Here is a 14926-nt window from a genome sequence, read left to right as displayed (position 1 = left end):
ACTTTCTCTTCTTGTCCCCTCCCTGCTTCTCTACCCCTATTGGAAAGCCTGAGGCCAGTGCTGGGGAGTCACTGGTCTTTGAGAGCCCTATAGGAAACCTTGTCCATATGATAGTGCTGAAACTGCTAGAGAGGAACATTTCTTTTCCAACAAAACATTCTTTTTCCTGAGAATTTTTTTTTTTCTCTAAAAGGGGTTTTAAACACAGGACAGGAAGAGTGCCTGGGATATAATAGGCAGTCAGTAATGATTTATTGAATAAATGATTGGTTGATTGATCATCCAAAATAAACCAGACTTCATGCTAGTTTCTTTTTATACATTGACTCATTGAATCTTCACAGTAATCTTTTGCAGTAAATAGTATTACCTTCTTTTTCAGGTAAGAAACTGAGGCCCAAGATTTGCTCAGGTAAGTGGCACAGTTGGGATTTAAATGGCCCTGGATCCACCCAGCTCCAAAACTTTGCCACAATTGCTCCTCACAGTTGAACGTGCATTTGATTCAGCAGGTTGGGAGTCCAGCTAGTGAGTCTGCATTTATAACAAGCTTCTAAATGATGATGGTACTGTTGGTCCGTGGACCACACTTTGAGTAGCAAGGCTCCGTAACACACTGCCTCCGGTCATGCATCCCGCTTGTTGAGGGCCATTAAAAATCAGAAGTTGTGCAATTGATACATACATGTTAAAGGTAGACTACTTCCCAGGCTACCTGGCCATGGCCTTCCTTCAGATCTTGGACTAAACTGTTTGAACTTTCCCCCACTAGGATTCTATGAACCATCCCAGATGTTGCTCAGGTTTTGAGCTAACCTAAGTTATTTGTTAGTACCTTCCTGAGAAATAAGCTCCTTTAAATATGTCCAGATTCTAGAGCTGCTTTGCCCCAAAACAGTAGCCACTAGCTATAGGTGGGTATTTAAATGAAATGTAATAAAAAATTCAGGGTTTTTTAGGTTGCACTAGCCACATTTCAAGTGCTCAGTAGACACATGTGGTTAGTGTCTACAGTTTGAGACAGCTTGGATAAAATAAGGTTTCTACCATCACTGGAAGTTCTATTTGAACAGTGTTGCTTGACAATATTTGATTCTAAACAAACATTTCATGTAACCTTCAAGCCCGAGACAGGGAAAAGATATTTTATGTGTGTATGTGTATGTATGTATGTGTATGTATATGTATATGTATATGTATATATATTATATATATTTCACCATATATATATCACATTGGCTGTCATCTATCCTCAAGATAGTAGTGCTTAAGGAAAATGCTTGCTGAAGTTGAAAAACTCATCTGTTGAGCTCAATTTTATCAATAGTTCCATGGCCAAAATCTAGTCGACAAAACTGACTGAGGACAGCAAACTATCCGTTCTCAGAGAGAAATGCTGATTCGTGGCTGGCCCCTGCCGGCCCCTGCAGTGTCCTCACCTGCCATTCATTGCCTTATCTGCACACTCATTGGTCCTCACTATGCTGGCTCCCTCTGCCTCAGGCTGTGTACGTGCTGTTCCCCACTACTCAAAGCATGCTTTTCCTCTCCCTGACTTTCATATGCCTGCCTCCTGGTCATACTGCAGGTCTCAGATAAATGTTACCTCTTCAGAGGGGCTTTCTCTGACCACCATTTAAGGTGGGTCCTCATTTTATACCATTTCATAGCACACTATTATTTTCATGTGACCATTCTAAATTATATATTTACCTGGTGGTTTACTTCTGTATCAATTCTCTTACCCACTAGGATATAAGTATCATGAGAACAGCGACTTCCTGTTTTTCTCACTTCTGTACCCCTAGGACACAACATACATTCGACACAGAATACATGGAATGAAAGAATGAATGAATGAATGAGCAAATCCAAAGGTCCCAACACCAAGCCAAAGCCTTGATGGTATGAAGTTAAGAGCAGATTAACCATCTCTTTTCAGTCCCAGTTTATAGTTCCTGATTTCATTCCCTTGAAGAAAAGGAAGCAGCAGGGATAGAGGGGGAGGAGTTCACTGGCAGTGAGGACTCAGAAGTTCTATGATGAGTCATTGCAGGCTCAGGGGCGGGGCCACAGTGTCCACCATAGCCCAGTCAGTTTAGCTGCTCTGAGAATAACTGAGCTTTTGTTATTTGGAAAGACTAGAGGCTGTTATCCTTATTACATCCTCTGCTGATGGCAGAGAAGACGCAGCTGGGCAGGCCAGATGTTCTACGGTTAGGGCCATTTATGAGGAATTTGCCTTTATTTTCTTAGGCATCCAGCAGCTCAATGATTTAATTTACTGGTTTTGTGTTGTGGGGGACCCATGGTGGGAAGGTGAAAACATGAGTTTAATAGTTAACTTTTACTGTCATTATTGAAGGAGGGACTACTTAAAATGACATCATAAACAAGGTCTTAGAACCCTTTTGGTTGCCTGACCCGGACAGAGTGGGAGTTCAACATTTTGCTTAAATGACATTAAAGAGTTGCAGCCCAAAGTCACGTTAAGTGGGCAGGCCGGCTTGGTACCACCCACCATGCTCCTGAGGAGGAAAGAGACAGCTTTCCTTAAAGAAAGTTAAGCTTTCTGAACTCTGCTGGGCCATGAGGGAGGTGCCAAGCCCACAAAGTTAGTAGGGGGGAAAAAAAGGATAGATGGAAATATCACAGATACCTGTTTGTGGAAAGCTGTTGAAATAGGACCCTTGAACCATTCTCTTACCATGGTGCTGCCATAGACTCAAACATGCCCTTCAAAACTGACCATGGATCATGTTCAATTTTTGGTGCCTGATATTCCTTTCCTTTCACTTTCATTTTTTCCCCTTTTTGGAAACAATTACTAAATACAGTCATAAGAAAACACATTTAGAAATACATGTACATAGCTGCGGTCACAGACCTAGATACAGAGAGAGATAAGCAGAGCGGCTATATTCCCAGAGAGTCATAACTCATTATCTACACTACTTTGTATTCATTAGTCCTGTTACAAAAGGATGCCGAGGGTTTTGTGCAATAAGTTAATTTTGACTCCGTGCTAAACCAAGCAAACACAATATAGTTCTCTTTCTCATGGCTGAAAATTGGGAGTGACCATCAAAAGTGAGACACTGGTTTGTGGAAGAGTCACAGATACCTGATTGGCCTTGACGCTCAGTAAGTCAAATTTGATAATATTTAATATGCACATCAGCTGAGCAGTGTCATCCAGAGGATGCTAGAAACCCAACAAAATAACTACATCACATAAAATTTTACATAAGGTGTTGTTAAACTGTTTGAGCCAAGAGTTCTATTTTGTTTTATTTTACCCACTTCTTTATTTCTTGCTTCCTGATTTGGGTCCTTTTAAAAAAATTGGTTTTGCTTCTTTCTTTTTTGTTAACCACTTCAGATCTTTTTGGAAAGTAATGGTATATAAACAAGCAATAATTTAAAGGTGGAAATAAAACTAACTGGGCATGAAAACCATATGCTGAGTTAACCTTTTTAAACAGGAAACATGGAAAATGCATTTTATAAGATTTATAATTGCTTTCCAATTTATAATATTGTCTAATGAAAAATTACAAAAATCCCCCAATTTAAGAAGCCTACTAGAATAGATTTCCTACTATTTAGGTGTATATCATAAACAAATAATTTGTGCCTTATAATGTAATGTCTGTAAAACCATACATGTTGTTAAGTTATGTTTCCTCCAAGAACGTGGCCCACTATACATGCCAAGATCCAGTCTAATTTAGCAATGGAGTATTTCAAAAGTGGTACTTGACAAAAATATTATACATAGTTTTATACAGGATGACATTTTTAATACCCCCTGGAGATATCTGAGAACAAAGCTGGAATGTGCCAAAATCTTCAAAGGTTATAGTCATCTGAAAAGAACCTGGTTCACATTTATATTTCTAAGAAGCTACTTTTATGACTCTTGAACACATTGTACAGAAACCTCTGAATACATTTATGGTATTCCTGCAACTCTGACCACCACACCTGCTATACCTTGAGGCCTCCAAATTGCAACGAGGAAAGCCAGGCCGACTCACTGGCTGGGTGAGATTTTGAAGAGATCCTAGAAGTCTTTCCTCCTGTCCTCCTGCTCCTTCGAGTCTCTTTGTTTATGTTGCTACACAGCAAGAAAGGTTCCACTCAAATTGTTTCTGCTTCATTATGCAGAACTGTTTTTTTGCATAATTTTTGTTTATTTTATTAGTAAGGGTGTTATCACTGACTGGCTTACATGTATGTCTCCAGAGTGGTGGCAGGGCAGGGCGCCTTGCTGAGTGAGGCTGGAGACTCGGGGTGGCTGCCCTGTGTCCTGGTCCTGGAAGAGACCCTGCCCAGTGCTTCAGTTCCCTTCCTATTTTTATTTTCAGTGAACAACGTTATTCTTTCTAATTAATTCCTTGTCCTGAGCCCTCCAAGCAGGAACTGCAACAACCCATTATGGAGAAAAACTGGGAGGGAAGTGTGTGTGTGTGTGGGGGGGGCACTCATGTTCTTTCTCTTCAAAGGAGAGAGCAAAACATGATTTGGGGTGCCTCTATGTAGAAAAAAAATTGATAGTGTTCTAATAAAAATTTCCACAGAGGAGGAGAACTCTCTCTAGCTGAGTACCCAAAGTGAAATCAAAGCTCAAGCTAATGCCAGATCCTGACAACCCCCTTTTCAAAACTCGGGAAGAATCCAGGCTCTTTAGAAGTTACTGACAAAGGGCCACTGAGCGTATTGGCAAGTGTCGGCCTCTGGCCAAAGACAGAGGAGGCAGGCACCTCACAGGCTTCTCAGCATCTGCTCTTTTCCTCTCTAAATGGTTCCAGTTCTGGAGAAAGAAGAAGCTTTAGGGAAGAAATTAATCAAAATACTGCTGGGATACATACACTTCATATTCTTTAAGAATGGCAGGCTCGCTCTTGCCTCCAGGCCTCTGTACTCCTTACTTTCTCTGCCTGGAATGCCTTCTCTCTCATTACTCAGCCTTCCCAGACCCCTGGATACAGGTTGGAGGCCCCTCTCTGTGCTCCCCTAACACCCTGACCCTTCTCCCAACTTAGCACTCCTCACATTATATTGTAACTCATCAGAGCCCTAACCTCTAAGCAGTCAGCTCCCAGGGGGCAGACCACTATGATCTTGTTCACATCACCAGCTTTCTGAGCTGTTTAGCAACACAGAAGCCAACAGAGAAATGTGTGTTGGATAAATGGATAGATGTGTGAGTGAGTGAATGGATAAAAGATAACATCCTAAACAGGGCAGTCTCACCCCATTTATCTGGTCTTTGAAAAATATAACTGGGTTCCCATTCTGTTCTCAAAACAGTTCTATTCTTAGCAGAACTAGGATATAATTAAGGCTGTGCTAGCCTGACCTGTGGTGGCGCAGTGGATAAAGCGTCGACCTGGAAATGCTGAGGTCGCCGGTTCAAAACCCTGGGCTTGCCTGGTCAAGGCACATATGGGAGTTGATGCTTCCTGCTCCTCCCCCTTCTCTCTCTCTGTTTCTCTCTCTCTCCCTCTCCCTCTCCTTTCTAAAATGAATAAAAAATAAAAAATAAAATAATTAAGGCTGTGCTATAAGGGTCTGGAGGAAGATTCTTACCCAGAGGGTGAGAGAAACATCAAAGAAGATGGGTAGGAAGGACTCTCAGGACAGGAGGAAGCCCTGGAGGTGGAGCCGTGAGAAGCGATGTGGAAATTGAGTGCTTTAGGCTTTAGTGTGAGGCAGTGGACTCTGTTCCCAGCACTTTGAGGAGGTGTAAGCTTCAGGAAAATAAGCCCAGTGGGTGCGTAGAAGTGGACAGGCTATATTCTGGAGGCAGATGACCAGCCTGAGAGTCACTGTAGATGTCCATGAGAGGTGGGGGTGGCCTGAACCAGATGGCAGCAGTGGGATGGGAAGGAATAGGTTGGTCCTGATTGGTATTAGAACAACTGGGCTTGGGAGGTGTGGGGGAAAATGCCAGTGTCACCCCCCGACCCATCCCCCCTTCCCTACATAGAGACATTCTATCCCACAGTTCTAAGCCCCTCTCTGCAATTACATGAGGCCATGTGACCAAGTCCTGGGTAATGGAATGTAAGTAGAATTGACAGATGCCACCGTCAGGCCAGGATCTGACAAAGCCCTAAGGCAGAGGTCCTCAAAATTGTGAGCCTCAGATCACCTGGAGGCTTGCTGTGCAAACTGTTGGGCCCTGCTTCTGGGGTTTCTGATATAGTAGGTCTGCGAGGGGACCTATTAATGAGCATTTCCAACAAGTTCCCAGGAGAGGCTGATATTGCTGGTCCATGGACCACACTTTTAGAACCACTGCCCTGGGGTGTGCTGGAGCTTTATACTGGAGGAGCACATGACTCCAAGTGGTTGTTATTACAGAGAGCCTCCTCTCTGACCTAAACACCCTGCTGGCACTGTCTTCAGGCATGAAACAGATTTTCATTGTGCTGACTCCATCCACATTTGGATCTGTTATAGTAGCTTAGGTGATCCTGATATAGGAGTTGGGGGAGAAGAAAGATTTGAAGCTGACGCCCAGATTTGGAGCTTCGGTAACTGGGGGAAATAGAGCAGATTTGAATAGAAAGATAATGAGTTCCTTATCACAGTCATACCAAGCCCTCCACTCCACAAAGACTGGTCTGTTCACCTGCCCCAGCCACACCCAGGGCCCATATAGTAGAAGGCTGTCTCTGCCTTTGCTCCTGTGTACCCACTCCTCTCCTGTTAGCTGAGGCCTTCGTGTCTTTTGCTGCCCTTGAGTCTTACCTTTCTTCCACCTGCTGGAGTTCAGATGGGAAGGAAACTGACTGCTTCTCCCTGTAAATTCTGTCAGCATTCTTAGAGAAGTAGTCATATTACAGGCCTTAATAGCAATACCCTCTTAACTGGACAGCACTCTTGTTAACAAAGCACTTGGCCTTTCTTACCTCATCGGATTGTAATCATGTCTGGAGGTGTACACACACATACTCTCTCTCTCTCTCTCTCTCTCATTATTATTATATCTCATTAGCTCACACTTACTGAATATTCCACATACAATATATCACTTCCACAAGTCTTGTGAGCAAGGACATTTGTTGAATTAAGTACCTGGATTCATAACTGTCTACTATGGACTATGGTACCCAGGACAAGGAATTTCACCTTGCTCGCCCTTCAGTTTTCTTCTATAAAATGAAACAATATCTACTTTGCAGTGTTACTGAGAATATCAAGTGAGACCAGTATGCAAAGGTCCTTTGTATATCATAAGGTAACATTTGCACATTAGCAACTAGCTCCTACTATCCTATAACATCACTTTTCCATTTTCAAACCTTGTCCTAGCATTCAGGATCCTTTAGGATGTGCTCCACCTCCCCTTTGCAGTCTTCCACGACTCCTCCACTGACCTGTGACATTTTCACCAAACTCTGCCGCTCCCTGGAAAGGCCCCACGCTTCCCCACCCTTGTGCGTGTGCTCACACTGTCCTCTGCCTGGGAGGCCCTTCTGCTATACTTTCATCCAAGTCAAGTTCCAGCTCAAATCCACCCCCTTTGAGCTCTTCTTTTACACCTGCCCAGACTCTTTCCTTCCCTGGGCCCCCAGCATGAGTTTGCACCTCGGTATTCCCCATCTTAATTATGGCTGCCGCAGCTTTGGGATGTGGCTTTTGTCTGCCCCACTTTCCAGAGATGTCTCTCAGTTTGTGGTTCATAGATAGTCCCCTTTCTTGTTTTCAATAATGGCTGTGTATTAATCTATGTTTGATAGCATTTTAATCGTTTTAGTATGGCTAGGTTTTGGAGGGGGTGAAAATTTTATCATGCACTTAATCTGCCATCTTGAAAACAGAAGCATAAAGAATATGTACAGACGAATAAAGGGATAACTGCAAATAATCTATAAATGCAGGAAAATACTCAGGTTTTGACCTTGTTGGTGGGGTGGGGGGCAGGGACTGGAGAGAAGAATGTTTATCCAGAGAGCTTCTGCTTTCAATGTCAACATCCCACTCAAAGCCTCGAGAGACCTTCCGTTACCTGTGGTGCTGAGGCCAGTGTACTCAGGGGACGGGTTGCTGACAGGGGAGGATGGAGGCGGCACGTCCACGGATGTGGCAGACTTTGCTGGAGAAAACGAAGGCACTGGGGAAGGGGTTGGGGGGGCAGCATCCGTCAAGACAATCTCTTCTTGGGCTTCTGCTGTCGATACAGAAAAGGGTGGGTTTTTAGAGCCAAAGGTCAAGGCAAGTTATCTTTAAGGGGCTTTAAAAAATAAAATATTCTGCTCTGGCCAGTTAGGTTAGTGGACATCATCAGGATACACCAAGGTTATGGGTTTGATCCCCACTCAGGGCACATGCAAAAGTCAACCAATGGATGCTTAGATGAGTGGAACTAATCAATCTCTCTCTCTCTCTCTCTCTTGCACTCTCCCTCCCTCTACTCCTCTCTCTAAAATCAATTTTAAAAACCTTTTAAAAAACAAAATAATATGATCCAGCTATTCCACTTCTGGGTATTTGTCCAAGAAAAACAATGGAAATACTAATTTGAAAAGATATTTGTACCCCTCTGCTCATTGCAGCATTATTTCTAAATAGCCAAGAAATGGAAACAACCTGAGCAACCACTAACAGATGAAGAGATAAAGAAGATGTAAGATATATAATTGTAACTCTGTGTTTTGGGATAAACAACTAATACAATCTAACTCTCTTTTTCAGGTAAAATAAGCAAATATCAAACAATATATAAAGATAATTATATAAGAAATGAATACAAGAAAAGCTTAGTCCAATGTAATAATTTAAAGTCTTTAAAAAATAAAATTACTTGTCAGAAAAAAAAATAATAAAAAATATATTCTTTCTAATTTGTGTCATGACACTTCTCTGCTTAAAACCCTTCATTGGTTTCCCTTCACCCTCATGGCATGCAAAGCAATGCCACTCTAAAGAAGAAAGAGACATTGATTTCCCACCACTTGACCTGCTCCCCATCACTGCATTCTTTAGGGTGCAGAGCTAGAAGTGGAGGGCATGGATGTAAGGCTACCAGTCGGGGGGAGCTGTGCCCAGTGCAGTGCTGCCTTACCAGTGCTGCCTTCTCCCTTCATGGCTCGCATGAGCTCGTTGGCCCGCTCCTGGCAGTGCAGGGACTCCAACAGGTAGAGTACGTAGTCATCAAACATCAAGTGAATTAGGTGGAAAGACCCTGGTGAGAAAAGATCCAAACAGGAGGGTAAGTAAGTCATGTCAGCTCTTGTAAGCCCCCTCTGCCTGGTCAGCAGCACAAGTTACACTGCACTCTAACCATCTGTTCAAGACTCGTTCCCCACCGAGAGATGATCTCACGGCCAGGGGTTGCTCTTTTTTGCTGTATCCTCAACCTAATCTAGTGCTTAGCATAGCTGAGTGTCATTTACACTTGTGGCAATGGAATATTTTCCTTGCTTAATCTACTAATATGACACTGTCAAAAATGGCACCATTTGAGCCATCTGTCCAAATGCTTCTGAACTCTCACACGGGTACTGGTCTCATCCACGTCAGCACCGTCACCTTCTCAGCATTTACTGAAGTCGTGTCTTCCAGTCTTATTTCTCCCACAAGCCTACCTTAGTTCCCCAATTGGACTTCAAGGATGTTCATGGTATGGGCATTGGTATCTGCCAATTACCTAATTCTAGAATTGAAAAATATTTTTAAATGTTTATTTTATTGATTTTAGAAAGGAAGGACAAGAGGGTGAGTCAGGAACATCTATCTGTTCCTATATGTGCCCTGTCCAGGGATCAAATGGGCAACCTCTGTGCTTTGAGACGATGCTCTAACCAACTGAGCCATCTGGCCAGGGTAGAATTGAAATTTTAAATTTGCAACAAGTGAATCATTTCCTTAAATGTTTCTGAGACCTCCATTTAGCACATGGTTCTCAGAAAAATTATTAAATTGAAAGAATTTGATATTTTCAAGTAATTCCATTTTTAATTTAAAATAAGTTATTTCATAAGAAAGGATGTGAATGATCATTTTAAAAGATTTTACAATATGCCAGTTTCTATGCTCAAAGCCATATATTCTCTAATTTAATATCTACAAACACCCTTTAAGGTAGGTATTTTTATTCCTATTTTGCAAGTCAAGTATTTGTGCATGATAATAAAATTAATAGATAATATATTAATTTAAAATCATCTTTACTTGTATGTCCTGCTGCCCCCATGGACAGTGGAATGGTTGACATATGGTAGGTGTTCAACTCATGTCTGCTGCGATCAAGGCTTCCCAAATGCCAGTGTCACAGAGGGGCCCAGCCTTCATCTCCAGCCCCATGTCACCAGATCCCCAGGGGACATCTCCATATAGGTATCCTGCTGTCCCACAGAATGTCCAAAACTCCCCACCTCCCTATTAGCTGACCACCTTATCCTATTTTCCTTGACGGGAGCAGAGTTTGCCACCCCAAAATATGCTCTTTGGGGAATATGGATTATTGTAAGCTCGTTTTTTTTTTATATATAATTTTATTTTTTTAATGGGGTGACATCAATAAATCAGGATATATATGTTCAAAGATAACAAGTCCAGGTTATCTTGTCGTTCAATTATGCTGCATACCCACCACCCAAAGTCAGATTGTCCTCTGTCACCTTCTATCTTGTTTTCTTTGTGCCCCTCCCCACCCCCTATCCCTCTCCCATTCCCCCCTCCCCCCCGTAACCACCACACTCTTATCAATGTCTCTTAGTTTCACTATTACATCCCACCTACGTATGGAATAATATAGTTCCTGTTTTTTTCTGATTTACTTATTTCGCTTCGTATCATGTTATCAAGATCCCACCATTTTGCTGTAAATGTTCCAATGTCATCATTTCTTATGGCTGAGTAGTATTCCATAGTGTATATGTGCCACATCTTCTTTATCCAGTCATCTATTGATGGGCTTTTTGGTTGTTTCCATGTCCTGACCACTGTGAACAATGCTGCAATAAACATGGGGCTGCATGTGTCTTTACGTATCAATGTTTCTGAGTTTTTGGGATATATACCCAGTAGAGGGATTGCTGGGTCATAAGGTAGTTCTATTTTCAGTTTTTTGAGGAACCACCATACTTTCTTCCATAATGGTTGTACTACTTTACATTCCCACCAACAGTGTATGAGGGTTCCTTTTTCTCCACAGCCTCTCCAACATTTGCTATTACCTGTCTTGCTAATAACAGCTAATCTAACAGGTGTGAGGTGGTATCTCATTGCCATTTTGATTTGCATTTCTCTAATAGCTAAAGAAGATGAGCATCTTTTCATATATCTGTTGGCCATTTGTATTTCTTCCTGGGAGAAGTGTCTATTCATATCCTCTTCCTATTTTTTTATTGGATTGTTTGTTTGTTTGTTGTTGAGTTTTATGAGTTCTTTGTATATTTTGGATATTAGGCCCTTATCTGAGCTGTTGTTTGAAAATATCATTTCCCATTTAGTTGGCTTTCTGTTTATTTTGTTATCAGTTTCTCTTGCTGAGCAAAAACTTCTTAGTCTGATGTAGTCCCATTCATTAATTTTTGCCTTCACTTCTCTTGCCATTGGAGTCAAATTCATAAAATGCTCTTTAAAACTCAGGTCCATGAGTTGAGTACCTATGTCTTCTTCTATGTACTTAATTGTTTCAGGTCTTATGTTTAGATCTTTGATCCATTTTGAGTTAATTTTTGTACAGGGGGAGAGACTGTAGTCCAGTTTCATTCTTTTGCATGTGGCTTTCCAGTTTTCCCAGCACCATTTATTGAAGAGGCTTTCTTTTCTCCATTGTGTGTTGTTGGCCCCTTTATCAAAAATTATTTGACTGTATATATGTGGTTTTATTTCTGGACTTTCTATTCTGTTCCATTGGTCTGAGTGTCTTTTTTTTCTGCCAATACCATGCTGTTTTGATTGTCGTGGCCCTATAATATAGTTTGAAGTCAGGTATTGTAATGCCCCCAGCTTCATTCTTTTTCTTTAGGATTGCTTTGGCTATTCGGGGTTTTTTATAGTTCCATGTAAATCTGATGATTTTTTGGTAAGCTCGTTATTTTTAAGAGACAAAAGACTCAGGAGAAACCTCTGACATTCCTCCAACTGCCCAGGAGAATTTAGATAGAGGACCTCTAGGAAGGGAGATAACGTCACAGGCAACTGTCTTTAATATAAACTAGTGTGGGGAGTGACGTCAGAGAAATGGCACCATAAGAGGTGATACCCATAAATCTCCCCCAAAATTCAACAAGATCTTCAACCAGAGACAGAAAAATCTATCCTTGGAGCCTCCAGAAGTTCCACACTAAACGCGAAGGTCTGATCGAGCGAAAAATTGACTAAATATATAATCAACCCCGAAGGAAATAAGGAGGGAGAAACACTCTGCCTACCTCACTAACTTAAATAAGGGCTGCTTTCACTGGGAACTGAGAGTATAGGAACTAAGGTGGGCATAGGGTGTGAATAGAACCAGACTGCCGCACAAATGTCCGAACCAGGCTATGGCACGGACATCCAAGCTGAGGAAAAACTGCGCTTGTGGCAACCCAGTCAACACAAGCTAATGCTTGCACCAAACCCAGACAAAGAAAGGTACTTGGGACAGCCATCTGCCCCAATCTCCTGGTCAGCGCGTGCAGATAGTGGGCAAGAGATTCCTCCTAGAGCCCCGGGAGTGGGCACCTGTGTTACCGGACAGAGGGGCAGAGTCAGAGGCCTTTCTGTAGGCCAAAACTGGAGTCTTGGGGTCACCCCTGCGCCCCAAAAAGCAGCACACGGGGAGTGAGTGGGAGCGAAATTCCCTATGCTCAAACTTTTCCATGTGGGCGGGGCGCCTCACTGGGAGTGAGAGGCTGCCAGCCTGATCCCCTGGTCGGCAAGCGCAGACAGTGGGCGAGAGATTCCCTCGGGAGTGGGTGCCCGTGTTCCTGGACAAAGGGGCAGAGTCAGAGGTCTTTGTGTGGGCCGAAGCCCCACCTGATTATACTAGCCTTACCCAGAGCCCTGTGCTGAGTGGGAATAGAGTGGGGATTTGCCAGCTCTTTGAGCCTCTTATTCTCCAGGCAGAGGCAGCAGCAACCCCATAGCTGGATCATCAGGCTACTAATTCAGGAAGGAAAAACTAGGAGAGAGGCTCCGGAAACACGGACTCTCTCATTGGCGGAGCCTGCAAATGCTAATGAGCCTTGACTGTCAACGAGACTGAAGCCCAATATATGACATCACCATAGAGACTTATCAACTGCAAACCTCTACCTAAGTGTGCCACAGGGGCAGAACCTGGGGTACAGAGTCACCAACCAGGAAGAGGGAGAGAAAAGAAAAAGCAAGAAGATAACCTCTCAAAATTGAGAATAATCCACAGACTTTATAACCTATCCCATTTTATTATATTTGTTCATTTGTTTCTCTTATATTCTTGTCTTGATTATTTTCTTCCTCTTCCAATTTGGTTGTTTAATTCTCTGCCAGTCTTACTCTCTCTTCTCCTTGAACTACACTACCCATAAGTGTTACATCTCCCATTATCTTTTCTTTCTTCTTCCTTTCTCTCTATGAGGGTTGCACTCCAAAACCCTTAACTCTCTCTCTCTCCCCTTTTATTCTTTTTTATACTTTTTGTGTTTTCCTCTTTCTTTTTTTTTCCCTCTCCCTCTATATTAGTTTCTTCTTTTCTCTTTCACCTTTCCTCTCATTCAATCCTCAATCATGAACAAATTATTTTCTCTGGGACTCAAATTTTTCTTTGTGGAGCTTTGGGGGTTTTTTACTTCGCTTTTTTAACTCACTAGCAGTGCTCCCAACCATGGCTCTCCATTTTATCTAGTTCTTGCTCCACTAAATACAATAGTAATTTTTAATTTTTTCCCCCATTTTCCTCTTATTCTTCTCATCATATCTCTTAGTCAACCATCACCTAAAAGCAAATCATTTTATTCTTGACCCAAATTTTTCCCTTTTTTGCATTTTGTGGGTCCATACCCCCTTTTTTGCCCCTTTATCACTTCTCCCCAACTCAGGCCCTCCATTATAGGTAGTTTTTGTTCTATTTAGCACAATATAATTCACAGTTCACCACAAGATTTTCTCAAGAAGGAGGGGAGAGGAGAGGAAAAAAAAAGGGGGAAAAATAATATTTTTTTTTTTTTATTTTTAACTATTTATTCTTTATTAATTCTCATTAATACTATCAAAAAACCACCCTCAGATGCCATTAAGGAAAAGGAAATTGAATATCATGGATACAAAAGACAGAGAGGTAGCACAGATAGATGAGGAAAAAATCTATGGAAAAAAAAATTTAATATATTGAAAACCTTGGAGCTAAATGACAGAAAATTTAAAATATAAATCCTAAAAATACTCAAAGATATACAAGAAAACACAGAAAGGCAATTTAGGGAGCTCAGAAAACAACTCAGTGAACACAAAGAATACATTACCAAGGAAATTGAAACTATAAAAACAAATCAAACAGAGATGAAAAACTCAATTCATAAACTGAAAAATGAGGTAACAAGCTTAGCTAATAGAACAGGCCAGATAGAAGGTAGGATTAGTGACATAGAAGACAAGGAATTTGAGGCACAACAGAGAGAAGAAGAAAGAGACTCAAAAATTAAAAAAAATGAGAAAGCCCTACAGGAACTGTAGGACTCCATCAAAAAGAATAACATAAGATTAATAGGTATATCAGAGAGAGAAGAGAGAGAAAATGGAATGGAGAACATATTCAAACAAATAATAGATGAGAACTTCCTAAGTCTGTGGAAAGAACTAAAGCCTCAAATTCAAGAACCAAACAGAACTCTGAGTTTTCTTAACCCCAACAAACCTACTCCAAGGCACATCATAAATGAAATTGGCACAAACCAACAACAAAGAAAAAATTCTCAAGGCAGCCAGGGAAAAGAAGAAT

General features: G+C 41.7%; 1 protein-coding gene across 3 annotated transcripts in view; it reads right to left on the bottom strand.

The window, feature by feature from the left end:
- Positions 1–14926, bottom strand: part of RFX4 (regulatory factor X4) — a 168160-nt gene that overhangs the window by 15942 nt on the left and 137292 nt on the right. For 2 of the 3 annotated variants that reach the window (XM_066263556.1, XM_066263576.1), the window contains 2 exons: positions 9080–9199; positions 8024–8185 (listed from right to left, as the gene is read on the bottom strand). In XM_066263556.1, the coding sequence (XP_066119653.1) occupies positions 8024–8185; positions 9080–9199 (282 nt within the window). The remainder of the gene's footprint in view (positions 1–8023; positions 8186–9079; positions 9200–14926) is intronic. The other variant, XM_066263566.1, reaches the window with a different exon arrangement.

The sequence above is a fragment of the Saccopteryx bilineata genome, chromosome 1 (assembly GCF_036850765.1).
Source record: "Saccopteryx bilineata isolate mSacBil1 chromosome 1, mSacBil1_pri_phased_curated, whole genome shotgun sequence".
NCBI lineage: Eukaryota > Metazoa > Chordata > Mammalia > Chiroptera > Emballonuridae > Saccopteryx > Saccopteryx bilineata.
The sequence above is the reverse complement of the archived record's forward strand: the minus strand, read 5'-3'. Positions and strand labels throughout refer to the sequence as shown.